Here is a 17,563-nt window from a genome sequence, read left to right as displayed (position 1 = left end):
ATCAGGACCAGGTGGGAATGTAGATGGAAGGCACACAAGAAAGAAGAGAAGAAAGAACTCTATCTATCTGACTCCGGGAAAACCTGACTCGTTAAAATGAATTTCCTTAAGCCATTGTGGATGAATGGAGTGTATATTAGCTTATTTGTTTTTGAACCAATACAAGGAATTGTAGATAGATCGAGCATCTGTTAAGGGAGAAGCTGGCTACCACAATTGCTGTAGGTTACTGTCACTTCAACAACATTTTGAGAAATTGGGTTTGTTAGTGTCTTCTGGACAGTTATCCAGTAGTGGTGTTTGATGTCTTGAAGGATTTCCATTGGTTCCTCTCTCCTGGGGACATTGTTTATGGATAAGTCGAGTCATGATTGGGGAGCCCACCTACTGAAATAATAAGGAGCATGAATGTGGATGTTGTATGACAGGAGGCAGCGCAGAGTTTTCCTTGAGTTAAAGGTTTTCATCTTAGGCCTGAAATGGAAATTACGATGGGACAAGATGCCAGTTGGTGGTAGATGTCATTTTATATAATAAATATAGATGTGGGTTTAAGGAATTAATTGTGCCCACTGTTTTAGCTTGTATAAAATAGGTAAGTAGATGTTGGAAATTATTTTGCATAAATATTACAGGTTGATGTCTCATGATGCTCATCAATTATACCTTCGAATTAGCCATCTTGCCCATGAACTGTGCATAGAACTAAAGGTTCGTCTTTTGGCTACAATTCATGATAATCCTACTGCTGAAGATGCAGCATCATTTATTCAAGGTACAGTAACAGTCAATATTGCTCTGTCATAGTTTAAGATTATATTGCATTGTAAAGTATTTCCTACTCACCAGAAATTGTAATGTAACTTTGAGTTTGACTGGTATCACAAATGATGAATTTTTGAACGGATATCTGAGGTGAGGCCCACATTTTTTGTATTTTTTGAAGATGTGGTGTGCCTCCCTGTGACGTTCATTTTGTGCTGATGAATTTTGTGTTAATAGTACTGGTGATTAAGATTATTTTATGAAAGTTTCCTGTTTATATGGCTTTACTGCATGATATGTTTCTTTGTTGATTGCAACCCATTAATCATAAGGTGCCTTATTCCATGTAGAATTGATCCCAGCTTAACCACTATCCTGAACTTTTTGTGATCATAGCTTTATTGCCTTTCCGCTCTTACATTAAGTTTTGTCTCACGTTTGCTCTTTATTTTTATCCTTAGTCAGTAGCTGTTTGGTTCGTATGTATGTATTGTAGAGGATTCCTGTTTGTGTATGCGTGGGCAACATTTCAAATGAACCAGATTCAGTCTGTCTCTCTTTGCAAGTTTAGAATAGCATCCAATCTCTGTTTTCTAGAAGGGTTTCATTTGCCAATAATTCTTTTTCTATTTTACGTTATTAATACGGTGGGCCCTTGCTTATTTGTGGTTCAGAATTTGCAGGTTTTTCTGTGGAAAATTCTGTAATTTGTGGATTTTTCCTTCGAGAAATATTTACTAATTAATGTAGTTTCATGTTACTTTCATGACAAAGTAAATTTTTTATGATAAAAGAATGATTTACTAATTTTCCAATATTAATATTAATGTAAGCACAGCAAAATGCGTACAGTACCTGCTTGGCCAATGAATGGATGAGTCTGCTGGGTGCACACTTGTCCATCGAGAAGTTCGTACCTTTAGGAAGACTCCACACAAAGGTACTTCAATTCTTCCTAAAGAATAGTTGGCACAGGGAAACTCTTCCAGACTCGTTTGTTTTCCCCATCACACCTGAAGTCAAGGAGGACCTTTGGTGGTGGCTTTCAAAAGAAAGTTTTTTAGTAGGGAAATCACTTCTTCCCTAAACCAAAAGGTTTTTAGTATGGAAATCGCTTCTTCCTATAAACCCCAGCCTAACCTTATACCCAGACGCAGCAGATTTGGGTTGGGGAGCTCTTCTAGGCAACATGGAAGTTTCTGGGAGAGAACTTCACATCAGTGTGAAAGAACTGAAGGCAATACATTTGGGCCTACAGTCATTTGCAGCAGTGACCTTAAACAGGACAGTAGCGGTCCATTCGGACAACACGACTGCTCTTGTCTTACATCAGAAACCAGGGAGGTACTTACTCCTCCTCCCTTTATGAGGCAGCCAAGGACTTCTCTAGGCACAGGGAAATTGCACCAGAATTGTTACTTGATTCATCCAGGGCAAGGTGAATGTCCTAGCAGACGAGCTAAGTCACTGCGGACAGGTTCTACCCGCGGAGTGGACGCTGAATCCGCAGGTGTGCGCCGACCTGTGGAAACCATGGGGAAAGCAGTCGATAGACCTGTTTGCAGCGTCAAGGAACCATCTCCTCCTCTTGTATTGTTCTTCAGCCATGGACCCTCTGGCATGGGCAACGGATGCCATGCTCCAGGACTGGTCAAACCTGGACGTATATGCCTTCCCGCTATTCAGCATGGTCAGGGAAGTTGTAAACAAGTTTCTTTCTCACAGCAATACATCAGTGACCCCTGTAGCTCCATTCTGGCTGCAAGAGTGGTTCCTGGACCTGCTCAGGCTGCTGGTGGACTTCCCAAGACTTCTGCCTCAGAGTCTAAGTCTACTCAAACAGCCACATTTCCACTGATTCCACCAAGGCTTATCTGCTCAAACTCTGACAGGCTTCAGACTGTCAGGAAACTTGTCAGAGTGAAGGGCTTTTCAAGACCAGCTGCAGAGATTGCAAAGTGTAGACACCTGTCTTTGTCTAGGCTCTACCAGGCCAAGTGGGCAGTCTTCCGCAGCTGGTGTCAAAAACATAATGTTGCTTCTACTGAAACCACTCTAACACGGAGCGAAGACTTTCTGCTCTTCCTGAAGTCTTCTCGAGACTTAGCTATGTCAACCATTAGAGCAGGGGTTCTCAACCTTTTTCCCATTAAGTACCTCCCGAGTTAGAAGACCATCAACCCGAGCCCCCAATAAGCTGACACCAAATAAAATGGTAATATATTGACTAACTCAATATACAATGGCACTGCAAATGACATTATTAAATGATTTTAAAGTTTAATGACTTTATTAAGCAGAAACATGAATATTACAAGCACCTTTCAGTGATACACATACAGGAGTGAAACAGTATTTACTTCATTACCAAGCAGTATATACTGAATGTTAGTCAAGTTTAGTGTGAAGGCTGTGCCTGTTTGTTGCAAACAAGTTCTCAATTTAAGGAGCGGTATTAGACAAGCACACACGTAAGTCATGCTCCACATTAAGCCGTGGTCGATGTTTAGTTTTCATGTTCAACAGCATTGAAAATCCTTGCTCACATAGGTAAGTACTAGGGAACATCAGCAAAGAGTTCAGAACAACATCAGATACAACAGGGTAAGTCTCACTCATTTTCGGCCAAAACTTGGTCAGGGTAAGTGTTTCAAATGCATCTTTTGCAACACCCAAAACTTGGTCAGGGTAAGTGTTTCAAATGCATCTTTTGCAACAGTCATTCATCAACTCTAAGAATGCTTCTTGCATGTTATCTGGAAGAAGGTGCACATGCATAATGAATGGGTTTCTAATCAATTTTGATTCCAGTTCACTCAGTTTGGGGAAGTAAGACTGCAACTCCATTCGCAGAGAAGCTAGGTGTGCTTGCACAAGCTGCACCGCATCTAGATATCCAGTGTTTTTGTTTTTATCAAGTGCCTCATCAAGGTTTTCAAACATGCTCAGATTTCCATCTTTGACCTTCCTTTCCCAAAGCTCCAGCTTCATGGTGAATGACCTTAATTTGTCCATGAAGTCAATCACTGTGGCAAAATGGCCTTGGAGAGACAAGTTCAATGAGTTGAGCCGCAAGAATATGTCGGTAAGGTAGGCCAGCCTCTGAAGCCACTGGCTGTCTGACAGTTTCTGAATGAACTTAAGTGACTGTGTTGTTATCACATTTGAAGAATTCAGTGAGCTCCTTTAGTGATTCTACTCTTGTTACCACATTTCCCCACGACAGCCAGCGGACCTCATTGTGAAAGAGTAACACCTCATGATTACTTCCTAATTTGTTCATGAGACTTACCTGTCAGATATATATATAGCTGTATTCTCTGTTAGTCCGACAGAATTTCAAAACTTACGACACACGCAGTGGGAGATCAGGTGGTTAGTACCCATTCCCGCCGCTGGGAGGCGGGTATCAGGAACCATTCCCATTTTCTATTCAGATTTTCTCTGTCGCCGGTACTGTCAACACTTGTTTTCAGTACCTCCGTCTTGGATTTCGGATAAAACTTGGTTGTCACTTGAGTATTTGTTTGATTTTTGGTTTTTTGACTTGGACTTGTGGCTAGGCATACGCTATTGTGGATTGTTTTGGATTTGGCTTTGTTTTTTCCTGGGATTAAGATGTCTGAATCTAGTTCTTCTAGTTATCGAGTTTGCCGTGTGCAAGACTGTAAGGTGAGGCTACCGAAAATTTCGGTAGATCCTCACACTGTATGCTCGGGTTGTAGAGGGCATGTTTGTTTGTTGAATGACCGATGCAAGGAGTGTGAATCTTTGTCTGATGCTAGTTGGAGGACTTATGATTCGTATGTGAGAAAGCTAGAGCGAGATAGGATCAGGAGGTCTTCCTCCAGAAGTGGTAGGAGTCAGGGTAGTGTGTTTTCACCTGTTAACCCTCCTGTAGACGTAGCTATTCCTAACCCTGTGGTGTTGCCCCCTAACCCTGGGGTTGTGTCTGCGGATGGTGATGCCCTGGCGATTATTATGTCTTCCATTCGTACCTTGGAAGCTAATATGCTCGCTCTTCAAAGTGCTGTGAAGTGCAGTGATAGTGTCTGTCCCCTTGTGTTGTGGAGGGGGCGTCAGATCGGGCCGTATAACACCTCTAGGTCTAGACCTCTGTCGGACTCCCAGGACTCAGGGAGTGGGCAAGTCGAAAGCCGCAAGAGGGTTACGGACCCCCACCGATCTGGCGTCCCTTCGGCATGTCCTGATGACGCTTCCCAGGCTGCCAAGGATCGTGCTCGGGCACGAATCCTTAAGATTGCTTCTCTTCCCCGATTCCTCCTCCCGCGTCGGGAATGGAAATCTCGGGATTCTCGCCCTTTGAAGAGAAGCTTCAAAGAAGGGGCGCTTCACGTCCCTTTCTCGTGACGCTCTTCGCTCTTCTCCGGAGGATTTTGACGCCATCCACCGCAGAAGAGGACCAGGGCGTCATCAGGCGATGACGCTTTTGAGCGCTCCGTTAGCTCCAGAAAGAAGGCTGTTGCTTCCCCTGTGAGAAGGAAGAAGGCATCCCCTCCCCTCTTCTTCTCATAGGATCAGTCCTTCTCCTGAGGAGGAATCTTCTCCTACTCGTAAGCTGCTCCTAGGCATGCAGAAGCAATTGGCTTCGTTAATGGCCCAGAAGGAGACTGATGCGTGTCGTCGTCGGAAGGATTCCCGGCTGCCGATCAAGAGGTCCAAACCTTCCCCTTCTCCTTCTCCACGTTCGTCGTCGTCTCATGTCACCGCCCGCTAGAAGTCCTGTTGCTCAGCGCTTTACTGGTCTCGGCAGGGATCGCAATTTCCGCTTTCTGATGCGCTTCATGCTGCCAGGCTTGACGCCCCTCGTTACGACGACCCTCTTGTTTCTCGTCATGACGCTTCTCATGCTGCTAAGCATGACGCTTCTCATGCTGCTCGGCAAGACGCCTCCCTTGCTGCTCGACATGACGCCTCCCTTGCTGCTCATCATGACGCCTCCCTGGCTGCTCGACAGGGCGCCCCCTTGCAGTTCGTCAAGACGCCTCCTTGCTGCTCGCACGACGCCTCTCTTGCTGCGAGGCATGACGCCTCCCTCGCTGCTCGCTCTCACCAGGACTCTCGTCGGATCGTTCGTCAAGAAGCTCGTCGGGATTCTCGTCAGGACACTCGTCGGGACTCTCATTTTGACTCTTCTGCCCGAGACTTTCGCGACCCCTCTCGGACTTCTTCCAAGCAGAAGTCCCTTTTGCATGTTGGTCTGCAAGGACTTCGTCCTCCTGGTTCTTCTCCTGCCCCTTCGGTTGCTCCTGTGGAAGAAGGAGAGCTTTCTTGCGCTTCGGATCCTGCAGTTGAGGATCAGTCCTCTTCTTCTTCAGCTTCTGCAGACTACCAAGTCTTAACTAGGCTGCTGAAAGACTTGTTTGGGGACAAGTTTCAACCCTCTGCTCCTCGCCCTCCCCCCTCGCAGCTAACCTCGTCTAAATCACAAAAGTCTTCTGGTTTTGTGAAGATGGCGACGTCTCTCTCTACGAAGAGGGCCTTTAACAAGGTTCAGGAGTGGATGGACTCCAGGAAGGCCCAGTGCAAGACTTCTTTCGCCCTGCCTCCATCAAGATTGAGTGGAAAAGCAGGAATTTGGTACGAGACAGGAGAGGAGGTTGGTTGGAGAGTTCCTTCCTCTTCTCAAGGGGATTTTGCCAGCCTTGTGGACGCTCCCAGAAGGTCTCTCCTTTCATCAGCGAAGGTGTCCTGGTCTTTATCTGAGACCGATCACCATCTGAAAGGCCTATTCAGGTCTTTAGAAGTCTTTAACTTTTTGGACTGGTGCCTGGGAGTCCTGGACTTACAGGCTCGTAGCCCTGACTCCATTAGCCTGGGAGATTTGTTTAGCGTCCTATCCTGTATGGACAAGGCGGTTAGGGATGGCTCCGAAGAACTGGCTGCCCATTTCTGTACGGGGCTTTTAAAGAAGAGAGCCATTTACTGCAACTTCACGGCGAAGTCGGTCTCTCCTACTCAGAAGGCAGAATTGTTGTTCGCTCCGCTTTCTAGCCATCTTTTTCCCCAACCCTTAGTCAAGGATATGGCCTCCACCTTGCAAGAGAAGGCTACTCAGGACCTCCTGGCCCAGTCTTCTAGACGTCCTGCAGCCCCTTCGACTTCTTCCCTTGGGCAGGCTTCCAAGATTCAGAAGCCCTTTCGTGGAGGACCCTCCTCTAGATCGTCCTTTCGAGGAAGAGGTCCCTCAAGAGGTAGAGCCCCTTCTAAGACCAGGGGCAAGAAATGACTCCGTGGACCTTCAGACACCGGTAGGAGCCAGGCTCCTTTCTTTTGCAAGAGCCTGGAGAGAGAGAGGGACGGACAACTGGTCCCTCCAAGTCATCGAAAAGGGATACAAGATCCCATTCCTCGTATTGCCTCCGTTAAAATCAATCCCATAGATCTGTCGCCATCCTATCAACAGGAGAAACAGCAGATTCTCTTCGACCTGCTCGAGCAAATGCTCGAGAAGAGAGCTGTGGAGCAGGTCTCGGATTTACAATCCCCGGGCTTTTACAACAGGCTGTTTCTGGTACCGAAGCAGTCAGGGGATGGAGACCAGTTCTGGGCGTCAGCAAGTTGAACCATTTCGTTCTGAAGGAAAAGTTCAGTAATGGAGACGTCCCAGTCGGTCATGGGAGCCCTAAGACCAGGCGACTGGATGGTTTCTCTCGATCTCCAGGACGCCTATTTTCACGTCCCTATACATCCTCTATCGAGGAAATACCTGAGATTTGTCCTGCGGGGGACAGGTATTCCAGTTCAGGGCCCTTTGCTTCGGGCTCAGCACAGCTCCTATGGTCTTCACGATCTTAATGAGGAATGTTGCGAGATGGCTTCATCCTTGGAGGAATAAGAGTCTCTCTTTATTTGGACGATTGGCTCATTCGAGCCTCGTCAATGACAAGGTGTCTGGAGGATCTCCACACGACTTTGACCTTGACGAAATCCCTAGGACTTCTGGTGAATTTGAAAAGTCCCTGACCCGACTCAGTCCATCGTTTATCTGGGGATTCAGATGGATTCAGTGGCTTTTCGAGCATTTCCGTCTCAAGAAAGACAACTTCAGTGTTTAGAAAAAGTTTCAGCCTTCCTGAGGAAAGAAACATGCTCGGTGAGAGAATGGATGAGTCTGCTGGGGACCATTTCATCACTGGAGAAGTTTGTTTCCCTGGGGAGACTGCATCTCAGACCGCTTCAATTCTTCCTTGCAGAGAACTGGCACGACAAGGAGAATCTGGAAGCTTCTCTGAGTATTTCGCCAAAGGTAAAGAATCACCTTCGGTGGTGGCTCGATCCATCGAAGTTGGCAGAAGGCCTTTCTCTCAAACTTCAGAACCCCGACCTAGTGTTGTTTTCCGACGCGTCCATCTCGGGGTGGGGAGCAACACTGGGGAGGGAAGAAGTGTCGGGCACCTGGAGAGGGGAACAGGTGTCCTGGCACATAAACCTCAAAGAATTGGGGGCGATTCAGTTGGCCCTTCTTTTTCTTCGAGGGGCGAGTCACGAACCCGAGTTGTCCAGATCAACTCGGACAACACCACGGCCCTTTCATATCCTCAAGAAACAGGGAGGAACTCACTCTCGGTCCCTGTTCGCCTTAGCAAAGGACATCCTTCTGTGGGCTCAGGCCCGAAATATTCACGATCCTCACGAGGTTTGTTGCAGGCGTGAGAACGTCCGTGCGGATCTTCTAAGTCGGCAGCGACAACTGCTTCCGACCGAATGGATCCTACACCAAGAGGTGTGTCAAGGACTGTGGAAGCTTTGGGGACGTCCTTGGTAGATCTCTTCGCAACCTCCAAGACGAAGAGACTTCCTCTTTACTGCTCCCCTGTTCTCGACCCAGGAGCTCTCTCAGTGGACGCTCTTCTTTGGGATTGGTCGGGGATGGACGTGTATGCCTTTCCCCCGTACAAAATCATCGGAGAAGTCATCAGGAAGTTTGCATCGTCGGAAGGGACGAGGATGACGTTAATCGCCCCGTTTTGGCCTTCGAGGGAATGGTTCACAGAGGTCATGTCCTTCCTAGTAGACTTTCCGAGATCTCTGCCCATGAGAGTCGATCTACTCAGACAACCCCACTTCGAGAGGTACCACAAAAACCTCCCCGCTCTGTGTCTGACTGCATTCAGACTATCGAGAAGCTGGCCAGAGCGAGAGGTTTTTCTAGACCAGTGGCGAAAGCTATTGCCAGAGCGAGAAGACTCTCTTCCAGTAATTTGTACCAATCAAAGTGGACCGTCTTTAGGAGATGGTGTAGAAAGAAGGGCATTTCCTCTACCACGACCTCTGTGAGCCAGATAGCAGACTTCCTCTTATTTCTGAGGAGTGATGTTAAACTTGCAGTCCCGACTATCAAGGGAAATAGAAGTATGCTATCATCTGTTTTTAGGCATAGGGACTTGGATCTGTCTAACAACAAAGACCTTCACGATCTATTCAGATCCTTGAAACCTCGAAGGTGCCTCAAACTAAGGACTCCTTCTTGGAATTTGGATGTTGTGTTCACGGTTCCTGATGTCCAGTTCGTTCGAACCTCTTAGTTCTGCGTCATTGAGGAACATTACTAGAAAGACTATTTTTCTAACCGCTCTAGCAACTGCAAAGAGGGTTAGTGAACTGCAAGCCTTTAGTAGACATATAGGCTTTAAAGGACATAACGCAGTTTGTTCTTTAAGCCCTTCCTTTTAGCGAAAAACTGAAAACCCGTCTAACCCTTGGCCCAAGAGCTTTCAAATCAAGGGTATGGCTGAAATCCTAATTCAAGAGCCAGAGAGAGTCCTTTGCCCTGTTAGGGCTCTCAAAGTCTACTTAGACAAGACGAAGGAAAGTCGAGGTCCCTCAGATAGTTTATGGTGTTCCGTAAAGAGACCGGACTTACCTATGTCGAAGAATGCTCTGGCTTTCTTTCTGAGGATACGATTAAAGAAGCCCATTCATGCTGTCATGACACTGATTTTAAACTTCTGAAAGTCAATGCTCACGAGGTGAGGGCGGTTGCGACTTCAGTGGCTTTTCAGAAGAATATGTCACTCAGTAACATTCTGGGTGCCACATTTTGGCGTAGCAACTCTGTGTTCGCCTCACACTACCTGAGAGATGTGAAGACGACATATGAGAACTGCTTCTCGCTAGGACCATACGTTTCATGAGATACTTTCCTTGGGGCAGGGGATGACACTCATCCTATCCTATAGAAAATGGTTGGATAGTGTTTTTTATGGTTGTTAGGTCGACTGCCTGTGGCGGACTTCCCAATCGTTAGCTTTAGTTGCGTTATCCTAACTTAGTTAGGCTTGGTCAGGTGGTTGGTTTTTACTGCTTTGCCCTCATTGTATGGTCAATATGGTCTAGTCACATTGTGGTCACGCCCGTTGACAGATCATCTAGAACTCACCAGCTATACAGGTCACACCCTTGCTGGAGACTCTAGTTAAGCAGAAGCGGACTTGGGTGACAGTAATCACGAAGTCAGCTATGCTAACAGGTAAGGAACCAAAGTATCTTTCACCTACATGTAGTGTGTTTTCCAAAATCCTATTCTGTCTGTACCCACCTCCAATGGTGGTATTCAGCTATATATATATCTGACAGGTAAGTCTCATGAACAAAATGATATTTTAATGATAAAATAAAGTTTGTTCATACTTACCTGGCAGATATATATATTCATAGTGCCCGCCCACCTCCCCTCAGGAGACAGTGGCACTAGAAAATCTGAATAGAAAATGGGAATGGTTCTGATACCACGCCTCCCAGCGGCGGGAATGGGTACTAACCACCTGATCTCCCACTGCGTGTGTCGTAAGTTTTGAAATTCTGTCGGACTAACAGAGAATACAGCTATATATATATCTGCCAGGTAAGTATGAACAAACTTTATTTTATCATTAAAATATCATTTCTTGGCACAGCAGGGAAAGTAGTCGTGTATTTAGGGCACTTGATTTGATGGTATTTACCATGTGCACAACATCATCAAGTACTAATCGTAACCCAGGTGGTAGAGTTTTAGATGCTATAGCATATCTTTGAAGCATACAATGAAGATGCCTTGTTTTAGGATTCGCCTCGGTCACTTTTCCTTGAAACCCTGATCGATGGCCAAGCATTGCTGGTGCTCCGTCAGTTGTGCATGCACATACGTTATTCCAGGACAGTCCTTCTCTCTCAAAAAAATTTGAGACCTCGTTGAAAATGTCATCACCTCTTGTTGTCGAATCTAAGGTATGACAGAACAAGAAATTCTCCTTGAAATCTTCACCACTGACGCATCGTACAAACACCAGGAGTTGGGCACAAGCAGCCACAGACTCATCAAGTTGGATTGCAAATTTTCCTAAAGATGTCCACTTTAATTCAGCTATCACTTGTTGTTTGACATCATCAGACATACCTACTATTCGTCGATGAACAGTATCATTTGAGAGGGGTACTGATCTGACCTTCTGCTCAGCATCACATCCAATAACACAGCGTATTATATCTTTACAGCAAGGGACGGTTAATTTCTGTGCAATGTTGTGAGGTTTCTTTTCTTGTGCAGTTCTCAGTGATACCATGTAGGATGCATGCAACCCAGCTTCATTTTGTTGACTGATATGTCCCGAACGATCAAGGCGTGCTCGCTTCAATCCCTCTTCTTTTTGCTTGAAGAAAGCAGTACTCTTACTTTTAACATTTGGATGACAACTGTTTAGATGGCGCTTGAGAAAGCTAGGCTTCATGCACTCCACTGATAAAACCTTGTGGCATGACACACTGGAAATTCACACCCATTTTTGTTGATGGCAGTGAATCCATACTGAATGTAGCTTTCATCGTACTGTTGTTTCTTCGCTGATGAGGCCATAATGATATCTGAAATTGTAAAAAAGAACATTTTTTTTTAACCAAAGCCATATGTATGATATGACATACAGGTGTATTATCGATTATTATGCCGTTATAAGAATATTCATTAGATTACACAATAAAACCATCATGAATATACCTCATTTAAGTAAATAAAGTGCTGGAGACGGGCAACAACTACAATGTGCATCAGTGCCTGGCGGCTAGCAGACTGACTGTCCTCGCAAGTCGCAACCGTCCCCATGGCTCCACCCTCAACCGGAACTGCAATTTAAAATACTTTTTCGTCAACCATCCAAGTACCCCTGGAAACCTTCCTGTGAACCCCTGGGGGTTTGCAAACCCCAGGTTGAGAACCCTTGCATTAGAGGTTACAGAGCCATGCTAAGTTCTGTCTTTAGGCATAGAGGCTTGAATCTGTCAGCAAGTCAAGACATTAGTGACCTAAGTCCTTTGATAAATGTCAAGGCAAGAGAAGACAGTTTCGGCCGCTTGGAATTGATCCCCCCTCCTCTAAATGTTGTTAATCGGGTGAATTCAGGTGTTCAGGGAGTGTATTGCAATATGAAGTTTTCAAAATAAAACTAATATTGTAATACTTCCCTGAACACCTGAATGATTCCCACCCTCCTTTCCCCACTTCAATTTTGACCTTGAATAAAGCAGTTGATGACCTTGAATAAAGCACTTGATGAAAATGGGGCATGTCGGTGCACACCTGTGTCAGCATTGCCAACTGTTTGTTATGGTAGCTCAAGTGACAAGATTTTACCTGCAGCATTGGTAACGCTAGCTGTTAAAATTCCCACTAGTGGGATGGGTAATTGAGAGTTGTTCGGGCTAGTGGGATTAAGGGCGAATTCAGGTGTTCAGGTAAATATTACAATATTAGTTTTATTATGAAAACTTCATTTTTATATATACTTACCAAGTAATCACATGATTGGAGCCCTCCTTCCTCCCCTCTCATGGACATAGGGCACAAATGAATTGAGCTGTCCAGTGTGTTGTACCTATTCTTCCCCGAAAGTGGGCAGGGCTGGGTATCTACACCAAAACAATAGAAACGCTACTGCAAAGTTCAAAATTTTAACCCTTAACCTCTTAAAGGACCTATTTTTTAACATAATGTTTCAAAAAAGATTCCAGTTGTTTTATTTAATTAATTGAAAATATAATTTGTTTAGACACTATACTTCTTAATTTCAACATAAAATTATGATTATTTTATGTAAAATAGTGATTTTTGGAAACTCAATTTGAGACCTTTTTATGGTCATTAACGAGTTATCTCATACAAATTATACTTATTTTGGTCTGTTGTGAGATATCTCGTATGCTTAATTTTAGTAATTTTGAAAATAGACGTTTCAAGATCAGTAAATGATCCTTCATTATCACTGTCGTTATGGTAACTTGCCATAATTGGGCTAAAATAATAAATAAATAAAGTCAAGAGATTGACGAATTACACGGCATCAACGTAATAAATCAATAATATATCATATAAACAGTCTAAAATGACAAATAAAACAACCAAACTTGCCTAAAAACAGTTGAAAAGAAGAAACAAAACAAACAGATTCTGAAAGTCACCACCGGAGAGCAAGTAATAGTGCGTACTCGGCGTAAAAGAAAAAAAATTTTACTTGACATACCACAAAATGGTCAAGAGACTAATAAAAGACATGACATCAACGTAATAAATCAATAATATAACATATACAATGTCTAAGATGTCAAATAAAACAACCAAACTTACCTAAAAACTGGCAAAAAGAACCAAAAAACAAACAAACAAACGACCAGGATGGCCAAGGAAGTGCTACTAATGACGTGTAGTCAGCGAGAAAAAACAAAAAGTCATTCTTGATAACTCACGACTTCCAGCAGCAAGTACCACTGCCAAACGTATGATATAGCACAAGATATCTCAAAGAAGCCTTAAAACAACACTGTGGATCACGAGACATCTCATATTAGTCCCATATTAGCATTTAACTGTTTTACAAGATGTCTTGTGGTAAGTCCAAAATTTTTAGAACACTGATCACAAGATATCTCAGGTTAGTCTGGTAAGGGGTTAAGGGATGGGCTAAATATACAGGGTGTTTCGAAATTAGAGCCCCCCCTCTACAGCATAAACTAAAATTAATAAGGACAAAAACAAAAGTAATTCAGAACAGGTATTTATTTAAGTTTCTCACTGAGTATTTAATATTTTGTGTGGCCTCCATCTGCCTGTACTACAGCCTGCATTCTTGAGGGGTATGATTCCAGCAAATCGCAAAAAAGCTGAGACTCAAACTCCATTTCCCTGAGCACTTCGGTCACCTCTCTTCGCAGGTCGTCGAGGCTTGGTATACCATCATAGTTCACTGTGCGCGCTTCAACACGATCCTTTAAGATACTACCAATGTTTTCACACACATTAAGGTCAGGGGAGCTACCTGGAAATTAACTTGACGAGAAGAAATCGATACCACTGTTTCGAAGCAGCTCCTGTGTCTGAAGAGCCTTGAAACATGGTGCCTTATCATACAAAAATGTGACTTCTTCAACAGATAACACATTTTCAGGATCTTTGAGGAAACGAAATACTCCACCAGTAAGCACAGTTTCTCTGAAGTATTCGCCATTCCATGACTCCTTTTTCTTTGATGATCCACATTAGCCATTTGGCTGTGAAACAGAGAAAAATTCCCAGACATTCAGGAAATTTCACAACTTGGCGATAGCGCTCGTCATCGCTGATATCATCCAACTTTGCTGCCCAAATGATGTCATTTTTATGGTTTGGCTTCCTGACTGTGTAAATGAATAATTCATCTGATGCTGCGGTATGGAGTAAGTCAGTTTCATCCCAATCTTTAAGAAAAATGAACCACAAAACCATGCACGGTCTTCTCTCTGTTGCTGAGTGATGTTGGGCTTGCTGATAACATGAAATGGCTTGATACCAGATTTTTTCAACTCATGAGATACAGCAGTATAACTTCTCTTCTTTCCTCTTTGTGTTTCTAGTTCAAGCGCCAATTTACGTAAAGACTTTCTTGGTCTACCCACTGCCTCAGCTATGATGTCTTTTGACTCTTGAGAAAGGACTTCAGGCCTTCCAAGATTCTCATTCTTTTCGCGATGACAGTCATATGGATTTTTGTTCCAGTTTCTTTTAACGAAGGATTCATCTCTTTTAATGTACTTAGCTATCCAGGAACATGAAATAAAGGATGCGCCTCTCTGAAGGTTATGTCCGGATTCTGTCAATCCATCTGATTTCCTCCAAGTTGTTAGCCATGGCTGTATCTAACTCTGTCACTCAGTCTGAAAATACAAGAAATGTCAGATGAAAAATAGCTTAATAGGAACTTAAAATAATGTACTTGGAGATAGGCTATAGCAGAAAACTTCATAACTCTCCATTTGCTCTGTGGAGGGGGGGCTCTAATTTTGAAACACCTGGTATATCAAGCAAACCCCGAGACCGGGCAAACTTTAAGGATGGCCAATTAAAGAAAAAACACGTCAATGGAAAGAGGAAGATATGCAAATGCACATGGTGTAAGAAAAAAATTCTAAACATTTCCTACCATCTATGGTAAGTTAAAAGTGACTATTTATAACCCCGTGTGGGGCCTGTTTTACACAACACTCGTAAAAATATGTTAATTTTACCAAGTTATGCATGTAAAATTATAATTACAGCTTACACAATATCATAACAGATAAGAACTAAAATCAGTAACAAATTCTGAGTATATTTTTTGTAAAATATTTAAGAGATTTACAGGCAGTCCCCAGTTATCGGCGGGGGTTCCGTTCCAACAGCAATGACGATAAGCGAAACTGGCTGATAAATGGAAATCCTGCGCTTATCGGCGCCGATAGCTGGAAATCGGTACCTCTGTTAGGTGCCGATTTTCGTTGCTAGACAAGCCCTGTAAAACTGGATCACTGATAACTGAGCCCACTGATAATTGGGGACTGCCTGTACTGAGATAGGGAGATGGAGTAACTTTTTGTGAGGTATACATGTCTTTTCTAATATTTCTCTGCACTTTTATTTGCAGAATTACAGTTATAGCTGATATACTATCATAAAAGATAAGAACTAAAACCATCAGCAATCTCAAGTTATATTTATGAGCAAATAAATAAAAAGATGTCCTGGAGCAGCAGAGAGGCAGCACATCCCCTCTGAAATCTCAAGGCATACTGATTGATGTCTCTCCCGAGCAGAGCTAAATAGTTGCCATAAGTCATTTATTGCCCATTGAAGTGCTATGAACATTTTTCCCGCTAAATTCACCCAAACCGAATGGCGTGTAATATTAATACTCATATGAGGATTCCCGTCCATCACCCAAAACTTGTTATAGATACTTGTATGAGGATTCCCATCCATTAAGGGTTAAGCTGCTGCGATAATTAAAAACTATAGCAATATAATTACTTGGTAAGTAAAGTAATACCCCGAACTTTTGCGATTCGAGTTGCGCGAATCCACAGATGCAAACTTTTCATTGGAACCTAACTAATCGTCATACACGAGTTTTTCACAGAGGCGCTATTATTTGCGAATACAGCACTGAGAAACCCTGCAAAAGTGTTTGTTTAATTTTTTATGCAATTTATAAGTTTTCAAGCTTTTGTGTGTAAATTAAATAACATTAAATAATAAAAGTAATAATTCTCTCTCTTTTACTGAGATGAAAGAATTTTTATGGTACATATATATGTTTATTTGTTTTGTATGATAAATAAATTTTTTACCTAATAATAAGTACTAATTTTCAAATAATAATAATAATAATAATAATAATAATAATAATAATAATAATAATAATATAACTGTAATTACAAAATTCATATGTGATATGTATTTTAAACAAACAAATATCTTTCCCTCATCTTTTGAGAAGCTTGGAGGCAAAGCTGTCAGACATGTCACTTTAACATGACAAGAAGGGTGAGTGTTGCTAATTAGCGGGTCAAAGGTTTTTTTTTCTCTCTCTCTCTCTCTCTCTCTCTCTCTCTCTCTCTCTCTCTCTCTCTCTCTCTCTCTCTCTCTCTCTCTCATGCGTAGTTAGCCAACCTATGTATTACTGTTTCTCTGTATGTCTTTACCTGTACAGTACATAACTTTAAATTGATCTAATTTTACCTGGACCGTCTACAAACTGTAAATGCGTCATTCTAAAACATAGAGACACAGAGGATTTCAGAACAAAGAGAAAGAGACAGAATAAAGAAGTTTTTAAAAATGAGGTTGAGAAGACTTCTAAAAATAGATCGGTGGAATGGGGGGGAGAGAGAAATAGTATACTAATCTTCACATTCTCCTATATTCTTATGTCAACCAATTATTTCTTTTTTTAAGGGTAATATATTAAGCTAACTTGTAAATGAAATTACAGTAACTTTAATTTCATTTCAAAGTTAGTTTAATACTAAATTTCTGTCTTGGTATCTAACGTAAGAATAATCTCTCTCTCTCTCTCTCTCTCTCTATAATAATTCATAAATAATTTCACTCTCTTAAGTAAGGACAACCTCTCTCTCTCTCTCTCTCTCTCTCTCTCTCTCTCTCTCTCTCTCTCTCTCTCTCTCTCTTATAGTTAGTGCTCACACATTTTTACAACTTATTTCTCTGTATGTCTTTAAGTGTACAGTAGATAGTTTAAATTGATCTAATTTTACCTGTATGGTGTATGTAGTGTAAATGCGCTAGTGAGGCAGATATGTTCTAAAACATAGAGACATAATAACTAAGAGTTGTATTAGTCCAAATAAAAAACACTTCATTCATGAAAAAGCATTTCAGAACAAAGAGAAAGAGACGTAGAATAAAGAAGTTATTAAAAAGAGGTTAAGAAGATTTCTAAAAATAGATCAGTCGGAAGGGGAGAGAGACAGAAATTCTCTTCCAACGCTCTAA

General features: G+C 42.7%; 1 protein-coding gene across 1 annotated transcript in view; it reads left to right on the top strand.

Annotated features, from left to right (window-relative positions):
* Positions 1-17,563, top strand: part of LOC136838714 (uncharacterized) — a 71,495-nt gene that overhangs the window by 20,058 nt on the left and 33,874 nt on the right. The window contains exon 3 of the mRNA XM_067104138.1: positions 636-775. Coding sequence (XP_066960239.1) covers positions 636-775 — 140 coding nt within the window. The remainder of the gene's footprint in view (positions 1-635; positions 776-17,563) is intronic.

The sequence above is a fragment of the Macrobrachium rosenbergii genome, chromosome 5, assembly GCF_040412425.1.
Source record: "Macrobrachium rosenbergii isolate ZJJX-2024 chromosome 5, ASM4041242v1, whole genome shotgun sequence".
Taxonomy (NCBI): Eukaryota; Metazoa; Arthropoda; class Malacostraca; order Decapoda; family Palaemonidae; genus Macrobrachium; species Macrobrachium rosenbergii.
The sequence above is the reverse complement of the archived record's forward strand: the minus strand, read 5'-3'. Positions and strand labels throughout refer to the sequence as shown.